This window comes from Sinocyclocheilus anshuiensis, unplaced genomic scaffold (assembly GCF_001515605.1).
Source record: "Sinocyclocheilus anshuiensis isolate Anshui unplaced genomic scaffold, SAMN03320099.WGS_v1.1 scaffold1455, whole genome shotgun sequence".
NCBI classification, from domain to species: Eukaryota; Metazoa; Chordata; class Actinopteri; order Cypriniformes; family Cyprinidae; genus Sinocyclocheilus; species Sinocyclocheilus anshuiensis.
In genome coordinates, this window is record NW_015541012.1 from 326,147 (window position 1) to 343,925 (window position 17,779).

Consider the following 17,779-nt stretch of genomic DNA (forward strand, 5'->3'; position numbering starts at 1 on the left):
TTGTGGAGGAATGTTCTGAGTAAAGAAGGATGTGGGCGGAGCCAAAAAGACGGTTTCACTGAACTGAATGCAGTCTATGAGAAATTACCCCCTACTTGTGCTTTCCAAGGAGCTGTAAACAGAAAATAAATCATTTTTCAAGACCACTGAAGAGAAGTTAATCACTCATAAAGCTCATACAACAAGCACATCTTCATCTCTATGGAAACAAAGCGTTTTAAGCCCTTATGAAAATTTGCATGACTGCTAGAAACTCAGCGGGTGAAATTCGGATAAACAGGACAAAGGAAAAGGGAGGGATTTAAAGCATGGCTAAGAGATAAAATGTTGCCAGCATACCTGCCACATCATACCACTTTGCTCCATTTGTGATGCCATCCTCAAAGATCTCATTTATGTTTTCATCACACTTCGGCTGCCCGGTTTTCATAACAGGGTTATTCTCAGCGTAAACCCGTGCCAAGTATCTGAAGAGAGCATCATCAGGAGATCTGCTATAGGTGCCCTCAGTATCATGGGACACAGAGTCATCAAAAGGATAACTGGCCACCACGGTCCCACCATGCAGATTCCCAGAGAGCACAAATCTGGAACAGAGAATCAGAGAAAATCAGAAATGATATAATTAACCCATCTACTTCACATAAAATGTATTAAGATTTTATAGACACTTACAGATAATAAGATGAAAAGAACACGAAAAATAAATATGGTAGAGATTAATTATAAAAAATATTGCACTTTACAAAAATAAAATAAAAATCATTATTATTTAGAAAAATGAAATATTGTAGAGCTGGATTAGAAAAAAATTTATATTCATGATATTTTTCATAATTTCCATGTCTCAGTTGTTTGTGATATTTATTTACTGGATTATTATTTATTTATTTTTTGCATTTTGTGCAATCTCTCTGAAATCTTACTCCAGTAATCACAAACAACTGGAAAAGTCACAGAAGTCATTACAGTCTTCAAGAATATACATTTTTCTAATTCTAATTTCATAAGAATAATAATAATACTTGGTTTGGATTATTATTACGGTAACACTTTACAACATAGCGTCATTTATTAACATTAGTTAACATGAACTAACAATGAAAAATTCTTTTAAACCATTTATTACTTTTAATTACAACATTTTTTAATACATTATTGAAAACAAAAGTTGCATTTGTAAATATTATGTAATGGACCTAGGCAAACGTGAACGAACAATGAACAGTTGTATTTTTATTACTAATTAACAAAGTTTTTAGTTAATGTATCAGTTATTGCGCAGTTTTACCATCATTATTATTATTCGGAAAAAAATGAATTATTGTAGAGATAAATTATAAATATGTATATTGTATAAAGATTTTTAAAGAATAATTTCCATGACTTTTACAGGCAAAACTCTCCGATTCTTGCAACCTCTGTTAGTAGCTGGGTTTTGGAACATGGTGGCAGGTTCCTAGCTGGTTTAATGGTCAATAGCTGGATCTTCTGGAAGGTCTGTCACAAAGTTAGGTTCGGTTTGTGAACGCTCTTACTTGTTCTGCAGGATCCACCTCATGACAGCAGTGCCTTCAGGGATGTCTTCTGCATTCACGTGTATCTCTTCAAACTGGTCTGGGAAACTTCTATTGAGGTCGAGGTTTTTAGCATTATTCCGACCCTCATATTTGCCCGTACAATCCCCTTCCTTAGACTTCTCAAAACCATCAGGGTTCATGCTCGGCATGATATAAATATCTGTGCTGTCGACCAGCTCTGTGACCCGCGGCTCCTCTCCGTACTTCTCCAGCAGATACTCCAGCAGGTAGATCAGAACCTGCCGGGACACGGTCTCGTCTCCGTGCATGTTGCCCACGTACTTGAATTTGGGTTTTCCTGGTACATCAGCAGTTGGGTCCCTGGTGACTCTCATCACCCAAAGCTCCCTGTTTTCAACGGATCTGCCGATGCTGGTCAGATTTGCGATGTTTGCGTATTTCTGGGCGAGACTTTTGAGAAGGTCAGTAAGTTGGTCGTAATTGTAGTATTCGCTATAAGTCTCTGGCCCCTGATCTCTCTGCTCGTCAGAGTTGATCGAGCTGATATACACAAAAAGCAGAGATGAAACCAAGAGCGAGAGTTTATGCCATGAACACAGACTGTTTCCCCTCTGTCCCGACATGTTTCCGAAGGCACCTTGACGTACACATGAAATCTTAAAATGTGTCCGCCTGGCGTCGGATGCTTTCTTTAGCCTGACGTCGGGATATTTTTAGTAGGAACTTCCTGCTAACGCTTTAACAAAGGGTGGCGTTTCCATGACAGCCGGAATTGTTTCAAAATAAAAGTCACACTACTACAAATTTCTGTCTGTCTGCTGTAAAATAAGAGCACACAGGTGTCTGTATTTTAACCACTACAAATGAGTTGCTGTGTTTTGGAAAATGGTATTAGGTTTTATTGATGGTCTATCAAGTGCAAATAATGATCAGTTTGATATCTTTGTGTAAAATACATAACTGTGGAGTTACATGACAGAAGCAGATGGAAATAGACTGGCATTTGGGTGACCAGTGTTGGGAAACAGATTTCTTCTCGTACATCTACTAATGACAAAGTTTTGTTTTCAAATCTTTGTTTTTAGTACTAGGAGAGTCCATAGATTCGAACAAGTTACTAAAATAATTAAAATTCAAATAAATCTCCAGGCATCCCACTCTTTTTAACCAATGAATTTAACATTTTTAACCAATACGTTTACAACACTTCCAGTCATTTCTGGTTTATTGAATAAAGACTTTAGATAATGTTTTTTTTTTTTCTTTTAATAACCCATTAAAATATTTTACAGCCTGGCTAACTAGAAAAATGTATATTCATTATAAAAATATGCATTGTGTTTTAAGATTTTATTAAATTGCATGACTTTTCCAGGTTTAGAAATCACGTTTAAGATCCATATATCCAGGTTTTCCAGGACTTTAGGAACAGTGGTTCTTCACAAACATTGTTAAAATAATAAATATCTTATTTTAAATAATTTTAAGGCCCTCTGGTTGTGAACCACTGCTACAGAGGGCCTTAGTCGGCCCTATCCCACCACAGGGCCCTGGACAAGATTCCTGGTTAACCTGCACTGAGGCAGGACTTTACAATTTTCTTAGTGCACTAAACACTTCGTTGAATGTTAGTTATAGCAGAATTTATATGATATATATATATATATACATATATATATATATATATATTATAAGTTTTATGTATATATATATATATATATATATATATATGTATTGCATTTTATAATTGCACTAACACAGAAATATTACAGCTCAAACCACTAATAGTAGACATATCAGTAATAGTAATAAAAGTTAATTTCTGTAATTACATTAAGAAAAACTCAAAATATATCCAGCAACTGATACAAATGTTGAGAAATAAAGCAAATGAACATAAAAACGGAAAAATGTTGTACCAGGACAAAAAATAAAAATAAAAAAATACTCCAAGAAATCTTTACGCTCCGACCATTCAAAAATCATAATTGAAGTTTGTTTCATGAGTGGTATATTTTATTTCAATTTAAGGGCTAATAAAACAGAATAATATTAAAAATCAAACAAAGGGAGAGAAAACTGGAGGCATCAAGCTGTTGAGCGCCACTCATAAGGTTGGGCTTGGTGGCTCCCTTTGTGAGGGGGTCTGGGGAAGGGGAGGGGGAGTGGGGTGGAGTCTCATATTGGCTTTGTTGTCTCATTGGTTTTCGTCCTCCACATCTTGCAGTGCCTCTTTATTCTGTTCCTCACCTGTGCACAGAGAAACAAAGCCATTGTTATTGCATCGCAACAGTTATGTCCCTTAATGCAATCCACACGTGAGGTGTTGTACATTGTCGCACATCATCAAGTTTGCAACTCTTGCCAGACCTATGCATTACGAGTTTGCCAAATAAAAAGCAAAACATTTTTATTAAATCAATAACGAAGGACTGAATACATGCTGTGAGAAAAATAAAATTAATTTATGTTATATAAATAGAATTTATGTAATTTTCAAGCTCAAATAACTAAATAAAAATCTGTCTTAAGTCTAATTTGAAAGCAGTGTTATCTCACGTGGTCATTTAATGTTCACACATAATTCAATTCCCAAACCAAAGTATAATACCCTTTACAGTACATTTCTTAGGAAAACATACCAGAATTTTCCAAATTCCAATATATTGGTACAACACAGCCATTCCAATTGGACATTGAGGATCTGGCAGTGACCATGCAGAAACGGTTTGTTTCAGACATGCTGCACATTTAGCACTCTGGTGGCTACAAAGATCGTAACACAAAGCTTACAAACAGGTGAGTGATGATGCAATTTGTGGACAAAAGGGCAAGAGCTGGAAAAAGTGGCCGCACTTACAAATAAAGTTTGTGGGCAATTAACATTTTCCTTTAGGAATCTAAATAGTGGGGATGAAAAAAGGCAAGATGGGTTAAGTTGGACGGCATGAGTTTGGACACATTACAAGATGACATGAAATGCAGTAGAGAAAGATTATACTGCTGGTTTTGCACAGAAATGCAGTGATGTGCACTAGGTCAGATGTACTTTTGATATCAATAGAAAACAATTTAAATGGTTTAAAAGCTATGCCAATATAAATACAGCCTTCTGTCTTACTTCTGGGGTAGGAATGAAATGTTTGAATTGATATACTGAATACACTACATTAGATCTATAAAATATCTATGCTAGAACAGAGTGCCAAAATGAAACGAAACCACTACATTATATTGAGAAAATTATTTAATTTCTGGTGGATGAATTTAAATAGTAGGCATGTTTGCTTGCACATTTCCACTTTCAATGCAGCCAGAGCCCTCTATTTTAACTCTTTTAAAGGCAGATATTAAGAGATGGTTGGAAACTATGCCTCGCAAGTCCTAAATCGGGACACTCTGAAACAATCACTCTAAAAATAGCTTTGGTTTGTGGAGGAGCTTTTGAGGATGTCACCTTCATGTACCAATGAGTTTCAAAGACATGTTTGTCAGGCTTAGCATCTGAAACTGCCATGATCCGTCTTACCGTCTCCCTGCATATCTGAAGTCCATAGTGTCAGGTTATCACGTAACAATTGCATGATGAGTGTCGAGTCCTTGTAGCTTTCTTCACTCAATGTGTCCAGTTCAGCAATAGCATCGTCAAATGCCGCCTTTGCCAACCTAAGATCAACAGCCGGGTACATAAACTATTAAGTTTCAACATACAAATGAACAGGAAAATACTGCAATAAATACCATCTTGGTCTGATAAGTAACAAAACACATTATTAAAAAGCTCGTTATTATAAACAAATACCATATTCATACAAATGTAATATGTGACCCTGGACCACAAAACCAGTCATATTTTTTGAAAATTGAGATTTATAAATCTAAAAGCTGAATAAATAAGCTTCTTTTTTTTTTTTACTATTTGAAAATCTGGAATCTGAGGGTGCAAAAAAATCAAAATACTGAGAAAATCGCCTTTAAAGTTGTCCAAATGAAGTTCTTAGCAATGCTACGTTTTTTTCTAAGTAATGCGAAGTTTTTATATATTTACGGTAGGAAATTTACAAAATATCTTCATGGAACATGATCTTTACTTAATATCCTAATGATTTTTGGCATAAAAAAAAAATCTATAATTTTGACCCATACAATATTTTTTTGGCTATTGCTACAAATATACCCCAGCGACTTAAGACTGGTTTTGTGGTCCAGGGTCACATAAGAAAATGATGGATAGACATTTACAAAACTGTAATTGTCTGTTGTACTTCATGTTAAGTGATTTGAAATATTTGATATATGCTTTGAAAACCTCCAAAACCCAGAAAACAAACCTGCATGCACGGTCGGGAGAGTTGAGGATTTCATAGTAGAATACGGAGAAGTTAAGAGCCAGACCCAAGCGAATAGGGTGTGTAGGCTGAAGGTCTGTCATTGCAATATCACTAGCAGCTTTGTAAGCAACCAAACTGTTTTCTGCAGCCTCCTTCCTGTCGTTTCCTGTGGCAAACTCCGCGAGATACCTGTGGTAATCGCCCTTCCTGATGCATCAAAGGGAGAAAAGGTCTGTTTAAAACATGTATAAATAAAGCCGTGACCTCATTATGTCACATACGATTCATCCTTAGATTCACTTAGAAAAAAAACTCATGGCTTTCATACATTTTGTAGTAGAAGACCTTGGACTCTCCTGAATTTGCAGCTGGGATTAGGTGCTTGTCCAATACATCAAGGATGTCATTGCAGATTGATTTCAATTCGGTCTCAACCTGGACATGAAAATTCAAAGGTTAAAAGTGTAAAACTAATCATTCTAGTCATATGAATGAACGTTAGTTAGCGCATGTCTTACCGTTTGTCTATATTCCCGAATCATTTTCAATTTGTCCTCTCCACCCTTATTCTCCTCTTTCTGCTCGATACTACTGATTATCCTCCAGGATGCTCTTCTCGCCCCAATGACGTTCTTGTAGGCCACAGAGAGCAGGTTTCTCTCTTCAACTGTTAGCTCAACATCCATCCCAGCCACCTTCTTCATGGAGTCGACCATTTCTGCAAAAATCGAAAATGAACGTGATGGATATTTTGCTGATTGGATTTAAATTACAACAGAATACAAGTCGCAACCACGGCTGAAATACAGGTGCATCTCAATAAATTAGAATGTCGTGGAAAAGTTAATTTCTTTCAGTAATTCAACTCAAATTGTGAAACTCGTGTATTAAATAAATTCAATGCACACAGATTGAAGTAGTTTAAGTCTTTGGTTCTTTTAATTGTGATGATTTTGGCTCACATTTAACAAAAACCCACCAATTCACTATCTCAACAAATTAGAATACTTCATAAGACCAATAAAAACAACATTTTTAGTGAATTGTTGGCCTTCTGGAAAGTATGTTCATTTACTGTACATGTACTCAATACTTGGTAGGGGCTCCTTTGGCTTTAATTACTACCTCAATTCTGGCCAATCAAGCACACCAACACCATCGTCATTTAACCAACTTTTGGTGCTTTTGGCAGTGTGGGCAGGTGCCAAATCCTGCTGGAAAATGAAATCAGCATCTTCAAAAAGCTGGTCAGCAGAAGGAAGCATGAAGTGCTCCAAAATTTCTTGGTAAACGGGTGCAGTGACGTTGGTTTTCAAAAAACACACTTTTCCACGACATTCTAATTTATTGAGATGCACCTGTACAAGGTTTTCAGTCAGTCAGAAAATACAGTCGGGTTCCGGAAGTAAAAATCCCATTCATTTTCTCCATAGGTAACTTGACTTTGAACAATAACTTATAGGCCTAATTGATAGTGCTTTTGTTGAAGACATCAGCCACATTTTGTAATTAATTGAGCAGAATTTCTGGTAGAAAAACTACATTACCCATGATTCTGCAGAGAAATATCCAATCAGGACAAGCAAAAATCAAAAGAACTCTTTAGTGTCCGCCCACTCACATAAAGCACTGCTAATATAGCAATAGTTTCCTTCGCTCTCAAACTACTTAAATATTTGCATGCATATTATGCAATAAAATTAGAGCATACTAATATATATATATATATATAAAATACACATACACACAAATAACTCAGCATCTTTAAATGAAGAGTTTTATATTTCTACATAGTTTTAAATTCTACTGTCACTCGCAAAGCTTCATGGCATTGTAGTTCTTTCCCTCATTAAATCTATTAAGTCTTGTACCTTTGTCCGATTTTCAAATATTTTTCTGCTTCAAACTAACGTTAATAGTGTTGTGATTCACCTCACAACTGGCTGGTTTGATTTAAGGCTTCCTATAATTAAATATCAAGGCCTCTCAAAAAGTGGTCAACCACTGTTGCACTCCATGGGGTGTTTATTATTTATTTACTCAAATAAGAGAGGATAAACATTATTAACAACTGTACATTTGCATTCACCTTGGGTAGCCAGTATTCAATCACAAAACACTGTGCATATCCTTTACATACTTGCAGCATACTTTCAAGTGTGGAGTGAAAACCCTAGATACCTAACATAGGTTAATGGGTGACTAAACTAGACAATAAATTACCAACAAGGCACAATTATAGCTGCTGGTTTAATATATCGTTAGTATCTTGAATACCACAAGCCAGTGAGCTTCTTCTCTACAGTCTGGAATGAAATCTCACTGCAAAGCTACGGTATCTCAGCTTACTGAGCATTGCTTGCTTTGCGTTACTGTACAACGGCAGCGTCTCAAAACCTAGTGAAGTACCTGCCTAGACCTTTTTGGGAATCACAACTAGCCCGTAATACGCAAAAATGCTGTCTAAGTAGGCAGCTCACAATGTTTTGAGACACAGCCACGGTCTCTCGTAACGTGCTGCGGGGGTAAACGCAGAAAAGGGAGGACCTTATGCTGAAATAACTCTTTATTGCGGTTAACTGGGTCGATTAAAACAGATGTTAACTAATATTTGAGCCGTCTTCGCCTACATGAGGCTTGAAGACCGCAGCCACCCCCCTCCGCCATGGCTAGCAACAGCTCGCCTCACCCACTAACTCTCCGCCATTTTGTCTCCTCAATAAACGTCTCCATCTTCATATGCAATAATGTAGTTACCCCAATATCACATCGACAGAATAAACGGACTGTACAAATAAAAGAAACAACGTTTTTAAAAAGTAAGCTGAGATCGGTTTGCAGTTCACAGGGTGTTGGCTGTTTAACCGCGAATTAAGCGCTAACCCGACCGTCAGATAGCCTGCACGAGCACTCGCTTGGTAAAAAAATAACGTTCCCGTTACCTCTCAGTGCCTCTTACCATCATATCTCTCCGCCTGCTCGGCGAGTTTGGCTTGGTACACCAAATCCTCCCGGTCACCCATGTTGGACAGCGCGCGGCGAGCGTGTTTTGTGAGATATTGGGAGTAAAGGAGGATTGTGAGTTCACCGGCAGGCCTACGCGAGCAACAGCTGCGACTTGAATGGTGGAGTAAAGATGGCGTTACACCTTCATCCGGGAACTTTCACACAGAGCATCTCCACACACTCCCTCTCTCCCCACAGTCTATGGTTTTTATCCCTCTTTATTTAAACAGAGAATAGATGCTATGTGCTTTCTGCACCTTGTGTGTAACCAAACACTGTGTACTTAAAAAAAGGCACATTTACAGGCAGCGATATTCTGTAAAATCACGGGAAACACTTGAATTTGAAGGGATTGTTCATCCGAAAAGAGCATTCTGTCATCATTTACTCACCATCATGTCGTTCTATGCTGAGAAATATGTTTAAAGAAGAAGGTCTAGACCCAGATGCATTAACTTTTGAATTAAAACATTGTAACAATTATTTTGAATTTAGTAAAAATTCGTAAATTCTGTCATTTACTCATCATTTATCAGCATACAAGATATTCTGAGAAATGTATTTGGCAGGAAGGTCAGAGGAAAATATTTTGAAGAATGTTGGTAACCAAATACCAACAAATACCAACATTCTTCAAAATATTTTCTTTTGTGTTCCACAGAAGTCAGTAATACAGTTTTCAAACAGTATGAGTGTAAATGATGATTGCTTCAATTGAACATTAAAAATAAAATGCTAAATTCAAAACCATTTAAGGTGTTATTTGTATTTCATTCAGGTCTAGACTTTTTTTTTTTTTTTTTTTTACAAATATATTTCTAAAAATTACACACCATATAAATTAAATGTTTTGCTGTTTCAGTGTAAATCACTAGCAATAAAGTAATTGTGTAATCATGTACATGTATCATGATATTACTATCTGATACAACTTCAAAATTTGCAACCAGATTGGCTCATCAAAATGAATAACTGGATATTATATAAAAGAAAAAAAATGACACTATAATAGGATAATGAAACAGAAACCTCTCCATCATGTTGATGCTCTTAATAGAGTAATAAATGTAAAGGCATGAAAATACTGACAAGAGGCAAAGTAAAAGGTTTGAGTAGCATTACTATAGGGGTCAACTTTATTCATGTACAGGAATAAAACTAACAAAAACGTAGGATTTTTTGTGTGACTTAAAACACTGTTCTGACAGACTTGGATGCACATAAAGGATAACACAAGATTCATTTCACAAAATTACTGTGTTGATATTTAGGTTCTGAACATAATACTTTGGGTACAATTAAAATGTACAGACATGACTTCTGATTACTCTTTCAACTCAGTCATAGATGAAAGTGGTGTGTTTTGAGGTGAAATCATTCTCACAGGACACAGGTGAGAGTTCAGACTTAAAAGACTCCAGCTTTGCTTTGTGACTGATTTTAGTGATCTAATTTCGTCAAGGTCATTTCTGACTGAAACATAGACAGTTAATAAGACAGATCATGAACATTAAAGTCCTTCATAATTACGACTTAAGTGACAATTACATAACATGGCTGGCTTGCTGTCACACCATGACAACATACAGCTAACCTACACGCATACATGACAGCTTTCTAACATTTAGATGTGACATAACAGAAGAGTTTCCAGGGGGCTGTTTCATAAAGCAAGTTTACCAAATAAGCCAGGTTTATTTCAGTTAGTCTGACTTATTGTCAGTTGATTTGGTTCAAAATAAGTCGGACTAACTGAAATAAGCCTAGCTTATTTGGTAAACTTGTTTTATGAAACAGGCCCCAGGTGATTGTCATTGTTACCAAACAAGTTAGTCAACTTTTTCTTTTTAAAAGTAACAACAAATAAAGGTAAAAACATTAACATTTGACAGTGTTTTGGTAGCCTGTCTATTAGCATTATAATTTATACATTTGTCCACAGACATTTGATTTCTATTCTCTGTCATTAGTAATGGAAGTCGGTTAAAAGAAACGTTTCTGCAAGGTTGAACAAAATGTACTCCACTCTTCCCCACATTTCACTAATTAGGCTAAAGACAATGCTGATTTGGTCATTGACAACAATCTGCAATTAAGGCAGGCAATTAGGAAAGCAACATCTTACTTGGGCATTAAAGGACAAAATGCATTATATTTCTGCATTGATATATAATATAGGCATGATGGAGGCCGATGTTTTAAAAGAAATATCATTAGCCAGATAAACCAATCATAGATAAAGGCTACTCGTATGTGCAAAATCAATTGAGCAAAACACATTTGAGGCATCAGGTTAGGCTTTGCACATTAATGTGACACTTCATAAAATCCTACTGCGTTATTGTAAAGACAGCTGGGTTGTTTTAGAAATATCTTTATCTAATATTAAAGTAGTTTTGGAGAGTCGTAGTAGAGTCGCTACAACAACCACTTACTGTATTTTCTACCTCAGCAAGGGAAGTTTTGGCGAAAACACATTGGTTAATTTGAGTGGAAAAGTCACAATGTTGGATTTTTATTTAAAAACAACAAAAAAAATCAGTTAAGTCTATCTTATGTTAACGTATCGAGTCTAGCATTAGAAATTAGGGTTACACATTCAACATATCTGCATTTAGTGTAATACTCCCAAGTACAGCAATAAAGGTGAAAGTAGCGTTTCCTGATAATATATAATGAAAATGTAGTAAAACAAAGTTACTTAGCGGTAGTGAATAATGATGGATGGCCCATCTTGTATACATTAGAAATGTTGTGCATAAATAAAACTAAATGCGGTGAGGATTCGGGCTACTCCATCTTTTATATAGTGTACCGCCCCGATAGAATCCATTTCATGACATGTTTGACCGGCGCTGAGCCAGTAATGAATGACAAGCCAATGAAAAAGACTAAAAACTATTCGAAGCATGTTTGAATCTGCATTTCTGAATATTTTCATGTAGTAGATGATTTGTAGTGTGAATGCTGCTGTGTTCTAGGACACCAAGTAGTGTATGCTACCGCATTCAAAGCAAAGGAACAGTCCCTTGTTAAGACACCAAACCGCTCATGTTTTAAGTCCAAGCAGGCTTCTTCCTCTTTTCTCAGTTCACAAGAAGCCACACACTAATGCTCCTCTCTCTGTAGTGTATGGTGTTGCGTGCTGAATTTAGTGTTTACTTGGTAAATATCTTCAATTATTGCATAAAATCTAATAAGGGAATTGTTGCAGGTACTGTGAACACTGGCATGAGACACAATGGCACAAGGTAATGACGAGGCGGGCAGGTAAAAGGCAGTAGTGAGGATGTGTGAGGAGCCGAAGTGTGTGTATGTGTGTGTAAGTGAGTGTACATCTAAGGGCTGCTAGGGAAGACAGTCTGCTCTCTCAGCTCAGTTCATCCTCTGGATTGTGCTGGTCCAGCAAGCGAACATGGGTAAAGGGAAAATGGCCATGCTTTCCCTTGCACTCACCCTCCCACTGCCCATTTACATTGATCTTGGTCACCTTCACCATGTCACCGACCTAACAACACAAGACAAGCGTGTCAGAAATGGAGGAAATACTTTGTTAAGGCAATGCACAAAATAACAAACTTAAACACAGAGAATTACAGTTCCACTGGGAGGCGCCAAAGCCAAAAAAACATGTTATATTTCACAAAATTCTACATAAAAATAAATGTTTAATGTACAAAATCAGTCATCTGTGACTGTGTTGTAACTAAAATACTGTGTACTACAAAAAAAGCTAAATTTGTTACCTCCAAAGCAAGAGCAGTCTTGTCATAGGCATTGGGAACTCTCTTCTGAATCGCCCTGGCATAAACTGGACCATTCTGTAGATTGGGTAAGGATGTTGGCTGGGCATATTGACCTGGCTCGCCAAGCAGAGGTTGAGACTGAGAACTGTGGCCGTCAGAGTTGCCGTGAGCTCCAGATCCTCCAACAGACCCCCCAGGGCCCCCTGATGTTGGCGAGGCTGGCCGGTACTTCTCCACATAGGGCACGGGGATCATGCCGACACGGCCTTCTGAATTCTGAGCGTTCCACCACTGCTCCTCCGGCTTCTCCAGAACTCTTAGAATATCGCCCTTTCGAAACGGAAGGTCCTCGTCGTCGTTGCCGGGAAAGTCGAAGAGGGCTCGGACATACTCCTCTTCCAGCCTCTGAGGAGCTCCTCCTGTTCCTGCATTGACGCTGATGAAGGACGAGTGCTTGGCTTTGTTGATGGGCTCAATGAGAGTGGTGGTATCCAGGTAGTGGATCTTGTAGAACTCCAACAGGGCAGGTAAGGCATCAAATTCCTGATCTCCGATACGGAACCGAGGAGGAGCAAGTCCTGCAGGATGACAGCATGACAACACAAATGATGGATGGACGAACAAGATTTGCTTAACCTTAGTCTATGAAGTCTTCACTAAATAGTGGAAATAATAATTAAAACAATTACAATTATTGTTGTCTAAACATCACTATTTTTGAAAATACCACACATTTTTATGCTCAAACCAGGGAAAAAGCTGCGTAATTGTTAATAAATTCAGCATTACTGCACATAGAGCGTCTACAAACAAAAAAGTGAGTGTTTTGTCATAAAAACATATATGATTCACATTACATCATAAAAAACATATATGATTCACATTACATGATAAAACGTCTAAATTATCTGAATGACTGGACCAAAAAAATACGGTTTATACTGAAAAATAACCGATTATGTGTAACAGAGAATGCTAAATTACTACGTAATACTAGAATGACGCCAAAAATCAGACTGAATGTGCAGAACTGTTCGTAGTAACGTAGACTAACCATGTTACACAAGTTTCTCGTCGAGCTGCTATGCGTTTTGCTAAAGCAGTTTTTCTTCGTCCCGTCGTTGGCAGTATTTTTTACATGCACCACTTACCTGGTCCGGACTGGCGATTGCTGCTGATGCTGTTTATAATGTAATGAGAGACTTTGGAGTTCTCCGACACAGACAGCACGTAGTCCCCGGGAATAGTGATCGAGTCCCGCACCAGGAACACTCCATGCCTCTGCCCTTGGAGCAGCGAAACCGCCTCTTGCCGGCTTAATCTCCCCCAATACCAGCTCCCTCGGTCCTCCGAATCAAAATTTCCGGCCATGACTAGCGCAAGAAAAAAGCCCAGGCTTCACAGGCCTTCCCTTCGCCTCTCCTTATCCGCAAGCAGCGTTCAACTCATGCAAAAACTTTACCGCGTTCCGTTGTTGAACACGTTTCGAATACGCGCAGCATTCGCACACTTTTCTACGCTTTTTTGTTCCAATCGGGTAAGAAAACAGCCGACGTCGGAATCCCAACGTGCATGAGACACAAAAACTACGACTATTCGCCCAGATCCTCTGATAATTGTTCAGTGTAAACCAAAACGCACATTGGAAGTTGTCACAAGGAAGTTCAAATATTTCAAATGGCGGACAAGGGGAAACAATTTTTGACCTTATTTCCCGGAAGTGATGCAATAACACAGTCGATTCAGACGGTGCCTATAGATTGCCATATTGATGCGGTCAATGTTGAAAATGAGGCCATAGTCCCTGCAGTTTCATTGACTGTTGCAAATACTTTACAATTGTATTGTCACAAGGAAGTTCAAATATTTCAAATGGCGGACAAGGGGAAACAATTTTTGACCTTATTTCCCGGAAGTGATGCAATAACACAGTCGATTCAGACGGTGCCTATAGATTGCCATATTGATGCGGTCAATGTTGAAAATGAGGCCATAGTCCCTGCAGTTTCATTGACTGTTGCAAATACTTTACAATTGTATTTACTTTTATTACATAATTTGTGGTTTTTATATGAACACACCTGGTTTCGTTTTAATTAACTTAGTAACATATTTACATTTATTTACTAAAATATATATATTTTACATCTTTACAGCCACACGATTAATGATATTCGTATTCATACTATTATTAATCCATAGTTTTAGTAATTTGTTTGAGCTGTGTTTGATAATGTGTGTATGTATGTAAGTGGATGTATTATTTTTCTAGCCAGTGTCAAAGACGAATTTCCGCTCTTTATTTAACTTGAAATAAAGTTTCTCAAAAAACACGATAGTCGCTAAAGAAAATCCAGTTCAGTCCAGTGGTTTATAGCTGGTCCAAGATGGTCATTAAGTCCATGGCTGTCCAGCTATTTTTCCCAATCCAGCTTTATTTGACCAGCTAGTATCTTGTTTGTTGCTGATGGTCTACCAGCCAATGACCAACTGAAAACCAGATCATGATTAACAACGAGTTGCCGATTTAAATTTCCAGCAGTCTAAACTGTATTTTTATAGGCCTTGTTGGTCCATGCTTATTTTTATAAAGTAATTTTCTTATCGAACAATTAATAGCCTCATTTGCTAATACACTCTAAGGTCGTTTGTGTTGTAAATTGCAAAAAGAACAGAAACGGAAGTACGTAAACACTAGTTTACATAAAACAAGCGAGTCCACGCACGAAAGAACTGCCAACCACTAGATGTCGACATCGATTACTAATAGCTTACGGTCCTCCTTCCACCAGTCCCGTTCAATTACAGCTCAATGATCCGGTGCACAAACGCAATGCAATCGTTTACCTGTTTATTGTTTTTACCAGAGTTCTAACAGTCCAACATTTTATGTGCTGTTTAACGCATAAATGAATTGTATGTTTCTTAAAGGTTTATTGATTTTGATGCCAACAGTCATTTTGTTTTGTTTACAAATAATCATATACACATATTGCTGTTCCTTGTCATCCCTAGCATTCTATTTGCTAACCATTGTGGGAATACAGAAATACTGACCAAATCCATTGATCATAGCTCCTCAGTGCACTTTTATCATCATAATTCCCTTTCTGTAATGGCAGAACTTGTCTAGAAGTATGGCTTTGAAAAACAGCAGGAAATTTTGAGGCTACCTGGTGACCAAAATAAAATGATATGATAATCTGAAATATATTGGTTAACTTTATTACAGGAGCTTCCTTTAATTAGGCTTAATAATTAATTGTATAAACCATCATTCGGGGAGGGAGCTAATTTTACTTAAAATAACACTGAACAAGATTTTTGCATGCAAGCATGATATTATACAAAGTAGCCTAGTAACCAGATATAATAAATCCTAGTTCTCTATTACGTCATTTTAAATAATGAAATAAAACAACTGTTTTCAAATCTGTCTAATCAAATATACATTGTCTTTGAAACAATACTTTTAATTTACTGGCATATCAGAACTAGTTTGAATTACATTTAAATAATGTAAAATTTTAATTAGGCACTAAATAGATGTTTATACTATGAAATACCTTTATCATTTAATAGTGGATAAATAAAAACAAAATCTTAATATAATTTTAGTGTTTAAAGGATCTATTTTAAAGAACAGAGCTAAGAAACCTTACATTGACTTCAAAATCCATGTCAAGCAGCAACAACAGAATAACTATTACTATCATATAGCCAAACAACACTTTTTTTTCTGTGGAGTGAGTCTTTTCTCTTTGGCTTCAGTCCCACTGCTCTGTATCAATCAAACATACTGTTTTGGGCCAACACTGTGACAAAATGTAGGTTTTCCACTGTATAAATTAGGGGCACTTAATCTGAGCTCATCAGCGTCCCATCCACCTGAAACCCGGGACATGCATATTCAATGGACGATATTGAATAGAATTTAGGTTGTTTTCCACTGCTGGAGAGAACATGATGCTTGTGACAGTCAGATGCATGGATGGACACACCAATTCATGATGTCCAAACCAATCTGCTTATATTCAGCATGTTGATCTAAATGTGCACCTACACACACACACACGCTTCTCCAGCAGGGTTTTGAACAGGCACATAGGCACACAGAGGTTCATGGTTATGACAAAACCTGAATGAGAAGGTATATTTGATATTTTTTATGATGGATAATTTTTATGATGACGGAGAAAACCTGAATGACAAGGTATATTTAATATTTTTATGATGGATATTTTTTTATGACGACGGGGAAAACCAGAATGAGAAGGTATATTTGATATTTTTATGATGGTTATTTTTTATGATGACGGGGAAAACCTGAATGAGAAGGTACATTTGATATTTTTATGATGGTTATTTTTTATGATGACGGGGAAAACCTGAATGAGAAGGTACATTTGATATTTTTATGATGGTTATTTTTTATGATGACGGGGAAAACCTGAATGAGAAGGTACATTTGATATTTTTATGATGGTTATTTTTTATGATGACGGGGAAAACCTGAATGCGAAGGTATATTTGATATTTTTTACCTAACAAGTGAACCATTTCTCCTTTGCAACAACAGACAACCACCGCGATTTTCAACCTATAAAACCATTCTGAATTGCATGACTTCATGAATAACCCAGTCTGAAAACAAGCCAGTCACACTTTCTCTTTTTCTTAAAGGGACGAAGTTTACAGACACTAATTTAATAAAACAGCGACTTCAATCAGGTAGCGTTGTCTGAATGACATTTGGACTAAGTCTTCTCTTAAAGGCTCGATGGCTCCAGAGGAGTGCTGTGACTGGCTGGAGCAAGACAGATGGGAAGATTGGTTTTGGACGCCCTATTCTCTTTGCTCCACTTTGTGGATATTTTAAATTTTTACTACAGTGAAGGGGCAAACCTGAATGTCAAGGTATATTTGATTTTTTTTTTTTTTTACCTCATAAGTGATTCATTTCTTCTTTTCAAAAACAGACAGCCGCAATGATTGTCTTCCCTTTTAAACCTGCTGAAGCCCATGACTTCACGGGTAACCCAGTCTGAAAACAAGCCCATCACACTCTTCCTACCATTCTCTCTTTTTAAAGGGATGAAGGTTACAGACTCAGAAATCAAATTAGACAGTGGGTTCAATCAGGTAGGACTGCCCG

General features: G+C 37.1%; 3 protein-coding genes across 4 annotated transcripts in view; all 3 read right to left on the reverse strand.

Moving 5' to 3' along the window:
- Positions 1-2,267, reverse strand: part of LOC107690421 (carboxypeptidase D-like) — a 16,860-nt gene extending 14,593 nt beyond the window's left edge. The window contains exons 1-2 of the mRNA XM_016488751.1: positions 1,539-2,267; positions 340-587 (exon numbers count right to left, since the gene is read on the reverse strand). Of these exons, the coding sequence (XP_016344237.1) occupies positions 340-587; positions 1,539-2,164 (874 nt within the window). The 5' untranslated portion in view covers positions 2,165-2,267. The remainder of the gene's footprint in view (positions 1-339; positions 588-1,538) is intronic.
- A 1,262-nt stretch (positions 2,268-3,529) lies between these two features.
- On the reverse strand, positions 3,530-9,074 carry LOC107690422 (14-3-3 protein epsilon). 2 transcript variants are annotated; one of them, XM_016488753.1, is made up of 7 exons: positions 8,832-9,074; positions 6,391-6,590; positions 6,201-6,307; positions 5,873-6,079; positions 5,071-5,207; positions 4,402-4,441; positions 3,530-3,791 (listed from the first exon to the last, which is right to left on the reverse strand). In XM_016488753.1, the coding sequence occupies exons 1-6, from the start codon at positions 8,893-8,895 to the stop codon at positions 4,434-4,436; spliced, it is 723 nt and encodes a 240-aa protein (XP_016344239.1). In that variant the 5' UTR covers positions 8,896-9,074; the 3' UTR covers positions 3,530-3,791; positions 4,402-4,433. The 2 variants fall into 2 exon arrangements, with proteins under 2 accessions (XP_016344239.1, XP_016344238.1); XM_016488752.1 differs by lacking the exon at positions 4,402-4,441 and having other exon boundaries at positions 8,832-9,071.
- A 1,546-nt stretch (positions 9,075-10,620) lies between these two features.
- crk (v-crk avian sarcoma virus CT10 oncogene homolog) lies at positions 10,621-14,298 on the reverse strand. The gene is made up of 3 exons (XM_016488754.1): positions 13,776-14,298; positions 12,625-13,202; positions 10,621-12,386 (listed from the first exon to the last, which is right to left on the reverse strand). The coding sequence occupies exons 1-3, from the start codon at positions 13,993-13,995 to the stop codon at positions 12,249-12,251; spliced, it is 936 nt and encodes a 311-aa protein (XP_016344240.1). The 5' UTR covers positions 13,996-14,298; the 3' UTR covers positions 10,621-12,248.
- Between the last annotated feature and the right edge of the window lie 3,481 nt (positions 14,299-17,779).